The following is a 5,136-nucleotide window of genomic DNA, read 5'->3' as shown; positions in this document are numbered from 1 at the left end:
TAGTTTCAAAAAGGAGAGAAGAAGAGAGAAGAGGAATTAATTCTTAGTAGGGAGAAGATGCACGGACCGAGTGAGTATCTTGTGAAGTTTATCCGCATGCACTGAGAAGAAGGACTTCCTGCCGGCTGTACATACACTCCACGGAAATAGAGAGTGGGAAAAGAGAAGCACGGGTGTTTGTTGAGTAAAAGACGAAAAGGAATCTTCTTTACTCCGTTCTCTCAAAGCTAACTAAGGTAGCTGTCTCGTCTCCTCTCTCTTTCTCCCATGTCTGATCTTTCCACCCTACTCCCCGAGTTTTCTCTTTCTCATCGATTCTCTTCTGTTCGTTTATGTTGTACGTAGAGATAAATTGAAAGAAGTGGATGATTCTCCAAGGAGGATTAGAGATGTCGAGAGAGACAGACAGATAAGCGTAGGGAGTGAGTCTTTCCAAAGGACTCCATTCATAGTGGGGGAGAATCCCTAAGGCCTTCCTCTTTCTCTTCATTGCAATGCCCGTCTCTATTCTCTCAGTTAGTGGGTCGGTTTGCCTCTCCTCTTTTAAAGAGGGCGTATGTACAGTACACCGTCTTGAAAAGAAGAAAAAGCTGTCGTTCTTCCTTGTTGCAGAGGAAGGTTTCCGGCGGATCGGATGCACGTGACTGAGGTGTATGTGTACATACACTCTGTGCTCATAGAGACCCCGAGAGACTGTTTTCTTCTTCTCCTTCTTCTTCTTGCGTTTCATAGGAAAGGGAGAGATGAGAAGAATAGAAGGGTATCATGAGCCAAACACATTAGCACACTCTCTGCAATTCGGGCACTCATCGATGTTTTTCTCTGGACTCCTACAAGAGAAAGAGACGGTGTTTTCGCATAGGAGTATCAGAAGATCTTGTTCGTTTCTTCTTCTTCTTCTTGCAGATAGGAGAAGTCAGTCTAAATAGGAGGATGTGCCGTGTGCACTCATACGCGTGAAGGAGCAACATAAGAAGACTTTTTAGACGGCTTAAGACAGCCTACATATCTTCTCCCCAGCATTCTTCATGTCTATACACTTCTCTGGAGATCCGCATATCAGGTATGAACTTGCTGTATATGTACAGACATCCGAGCACACTCTTGTCTAGAACGATGCGAATGTGCTTTTAATACACCATATCTCCGTATTACCTAGATATCGATATCTGTATATATCTGGGTAGCTGCATCTCTGCATATCTAGGTGTCTATATGTGACTCTCTGTACACTCAGCTACTGAGCTGCCCGGCATGCATCCCTGGCCGGGCCGAAAGAACCGCATGCAAGGATCCGCCGCTAGGGACTCGAGCTCCTACTACCATGGCTGGCGACACCTTCTCTTCTGCAGTTCAAGACCCTCGGTTGCCTTCCAACATACAATAGCACATTCCACACTAAAGCAAAGTTTCTTATCAAGACAGGGACCCGGAGCTTTGCTCTCTCTCGTCGAAATCCCTACCTCCCCTCTCCCACAGGAATGCTGTGCGTTTTCTCTCTCGTCTTTTTACCGGGCGGTTTTCCACAGTCTCCACTCTAGCAAGTGACGAATAGTGAGGACAGTCTATATCTCAGCCCAGCAGAAATACAAAAGAAATAGGAAATCTCTTTCTTCCATCTTTTTCTCACGACCTCCCGTCGTAACGCTTAGTCTGTTGCGGAAATCTGTCGCCTCCTCGGGGGCGTCCCTGGCCATCTTATCTAATCCAGGGAATTTCTCGCGACGGATGTTAGAGGGAGGCTACACTTCTCTCTTGCTCCACAGATGAACTCCAGGCAACAAGAGTAAAGACTTAGCCGCGAATAGTGAGGCCTACTAGCGGCTTATAAGTGAGGAGATCCTTTCCTGGGTCTACAATGCCAAACACAAGGGAAGAGATTCAGAGAGGCGTGTAGACGCCGTGTTCGTTATAGAGATCATTTAGGAGGGACAGGCTGTCAGCATAGGATACACTTCATAAAGGCCAGTGATAGATGATATCTACAGTGCTTTCTACGCGAGAACCCTCGTCTTGAACAAACGAGTCTTCTTGTTGTTTCTCTTCATTGCATATAAGATGAATGACGCAAGATACAGCGAAAGAAAAAACAGGTAGATATATACAAAGAGCATCCACTTACTGGGGTGTACATACACCACTCGTATCTCCTTCGTGAATTCAAGCCGTGTTCTAAAGTCCTGAACAACATAGGTGAGAAGTGAGGAAGGTCCTCCCGCATCTTCTTACTTCTCTTTCTGATGACTCTCGCGTTCTTACAGGAGGTAAAGAAAGATCCTTCCCGTCACCATGCACATCTGTACATACATAGCGCCTTCCTGCCCTCTTGCGCCACACCTGATCGGACGCTATCAGGGCTCCGGATGGATTCCAAACAAGAAGAGAGGTGAGTGCTTTGCTTGTCTGTCGTAGACAAGAGAACCTCTCATGAGCTGACGATGTGTCTTTTTTCCCTTCTACCCCATGCTCTCCCGGGAGAGGTTGATGCCTTGTGATCTCTTTGCATGCATGTCGATCTAGAAAGATTCGTCTTCGAGTGGTAGTCAGAATTAGAGGGAATAGTCACAGTAGAGACAGATATCAAGATTCTTCTTTCTGTCTCGTGGCAGAAGAGAAAAGAACTTCCTCCCTAGTTTCTTAAGAAGCTCCGAGCTTTCTTAAGGTGTCTGTACACTTGAGCCTTCCAATTTTGGACCTCAACTGGTCATTCGATTCGTCTTTCCCGCGTTATGAAGAGGATAAAGAGATCTGCATGCGTACGGTGCGTAAGGAGAGAGAGACACGCCCTTTCCCTGGCGTACAGATTCTCTTTCTTCTGGCGGAAATCTAGACTTCCCTTCAAGAATAAAGCGTTTTCTTCTCCTATCCATCCAGTTCTGTGAGGCGAATGGAAGGTGAAAAGAAGGAGAGAAGTCGTCTCTCTTCAATCAGGTTCACATGGATAGATCGATGGCTGCATGTACTGTTTTTTGCTCTTGTTGCATGTGCATGCAGAAGGTGAGAATCGAAACAGGAAAGGAGAAGAAGAAGAAAGATTGCAATCTCCCAGAGTTTTCCTCATAAATCGCAGTTAAAAAAGGAACTAGTCCTGACATTTCTTTCCCTCTTTCTTTTTCTTTTCTTTTCTCTTCCCCTTTGAGGTCCCTTGTGTTTCCCTCTCTTCTTGATAGCTAGATTGCTCGCAAGTCTCGATATTCACTAAGCTCAAATCGATACTGTCGATCCATCAAGTCTGAGAGGATTTTCTTCTCACTTTTTCATTCAGAAAGTCTCAGCAATCGACGGAGGCATAAGACCTTCACCTTCACCACACACACGCACTCTCTCTCTCTGTCTCTTATTGTATCACTCTCTTTACAGAGGAGCTTTCCTCCATTCGATCCTCGTGTATTCCCACTGCTTTGCCTCCTTGTGAAGAAGAATACCTACGTAAATTTGAAAAGCTCTCTTCTCCCACCACTCTTGCCGGCTCGATCTCTTCTTGCGACTTCAGTGGGACCTTTCTTTCTTTCTTCCATTCTTTACTATTCCTTCTTTCTTCTCTTCCTTTCTTTCTCTCTCTATCTCGAAGAAAGAGGCAGCTTGAAGATGTCTCTCCTTCCTTCTTTTGACTATCCTTTAGAGGAGCTCTATTGTTCTTCTCCTGTCTTTGACATCGTTTTTCATCCGAAGAAAAAGTCACTTTTAGCTGCAGCGTTGGTCACTGGCCAAGTGGAGTTTCATTCTCTTCCCACCTGTGACGAGGTGTATGTACACCTGGAAAACTGTCATGATGATCGGCTCTCCGCCTGGAAAGAGGAGCGCGCACGCAGAAGAAAAGAAAAGGCAGAAGAAAAGAAGAAAGAGAGAGCTTCTAATTCTCCTTCACCTGCTTTAAACCAGCGTCTTGGAGAGGAAGAAGCAGAAGAAGATAGTGTATCTACAGATCGCTCTTTCTTAAAGAAGAAGAGAAGAAAGGTTATATCAAAGACGAATGAAGAAGAGAAGGTTCTATCGACTTCAAAGGAAGATAAAGAAGAAGAAGAAAGCGAAGAAGAAGAGGAAGAAGAAGAAGATAGTGACGATGATGTGCTTGACAGGAGAAGATATCTTAAAGAAGATTTAAAGACCTTTTCTACTAAAGTTAAGGCTCTCAAGAAACACAAAAGAGGCTGTCGGTCCATCTGCTTTTCTCTTGATGGATCTAGTAAGCTCTTCAACTCGACCTCCATCCCCCTTCTTCTTCGTTTCCTTTTTTCTTTCTTCTCTTCTTCTTTCTCCTCTTCTTCTTCTTTTTTCTATCCCGTCTACTTTTCTCTTCTCTTGGTCTCTTCTTCTTTTCGTTCTCATCCCGTCTGCTTCTTTTTTCTTTCGTTTCTCTTCTTTTCCTTGTGCTTCTCTTCTCTCTCCGACTCGGCTCTTCTCTCTTCTCCTCTTTTATCTTTCTTTGTCATTTCTCCATCTCTTCTTATCGGACATGCATGCTACACACTAGTCTTCTCTTGCTGACGATTCGTTTCTTCTTTGCGTCTCGTTGGCCTCTCCTCATGGATCTAGTGCATTTCTTTGCAACCTTCGATATCTTTCCTGTACATTCGAGGTGTACATACAGCAGAAAACCAGAGATGGGAGACGGACTTCTTTCTCTCTGGAGATATTTCAGTCTTTTTCTCTCGTTTTCTTTGTCTCTCTTTCCGTCTCTCTCTGTTCTTCTCCTGTCTTCTTGAACTTCTCTCTCTCCTTCTTTCTCTCTCCCGTGAACTTCTCGTCCTTTCACTAGCACTCTCGATGAACGAGGTCTTTCTTTCTCTTCATTGTCGGTCGCCGTTTTTTCTTCTCCTCCTTCCGCGTCTTCATCTTTCTCCTGTCTAGTCATTTTATCTCTCTATATATGGATCTGCCTGTATTCGTCGTAAAAAGAAGTCTTTCTTTCTCTTGTCTTTTACAGTCTCCTTCTGCTATGTTTCTTTGCGTTGTTGTTTTCAGGTGTATATACAGCTTCTACTGACGGCACCATCGTTCAGTCGAATGTTGAAGGAGGTCAAACTCTATGGAAATCTCCACCGCAATCGTACGCCGCCGCTCAAGAATACCACTCTTCTTCTTCTTCTTTCTCTTCTTCTTCCTCTTCTTCTTCTTTCTCCTCTTCTTTTTCTT

General features: G+C 44.5%; 1 protein-coding gene across 1 annotated transcript in view; it reads left to right on the top strand.

The window, feature by feature from the left end:
• Positions 1 to 2,581: 2,581 nt before the first annotated feature.
• Positions 2,582 to 5,136, top strand: part of CSUI_002817 (wd g-beta repeat-containing protein) — a gene marked incomplete at its 3' end in the record, with an annotated part of 3,850 nt that continues 1,295 nt past the window's right edge. The window contains exons 1-2 of the mRNA XM_068063016.1: positions 2,582 to 4,186; positions 4,966 to 5,050. Of these exons, the coding sequence (XP_067925005.1) occupies positions 3,589 to 4,186; positions 4,966 to 5,050 (683 nt within the window). The remainder of the gene's footprint in view (positions 4,187 to 4,965; positions 5,051 to 5,136) is intronic.

The sequence above is a fragment of the Cystoisospora suis genome (assembly GCF_002600585.1).
Source record: "Cystoisospora suis strain Wien I chromosome Unknown contig_1200, whole genome shotgun sequence".
Classification (NCBI taxonomy): Eukaryota; Apicomplexa; class Conoidasida; order Eucoccidiorida; family Sarcocystidae; genus Cystoisospora; species Cystoisospora suis.
The sequence above is the reverse complement of the archived record's forward strand: the minus strand, read 5'-3'. Positions and strand labels throughout refer to the sequence as shown.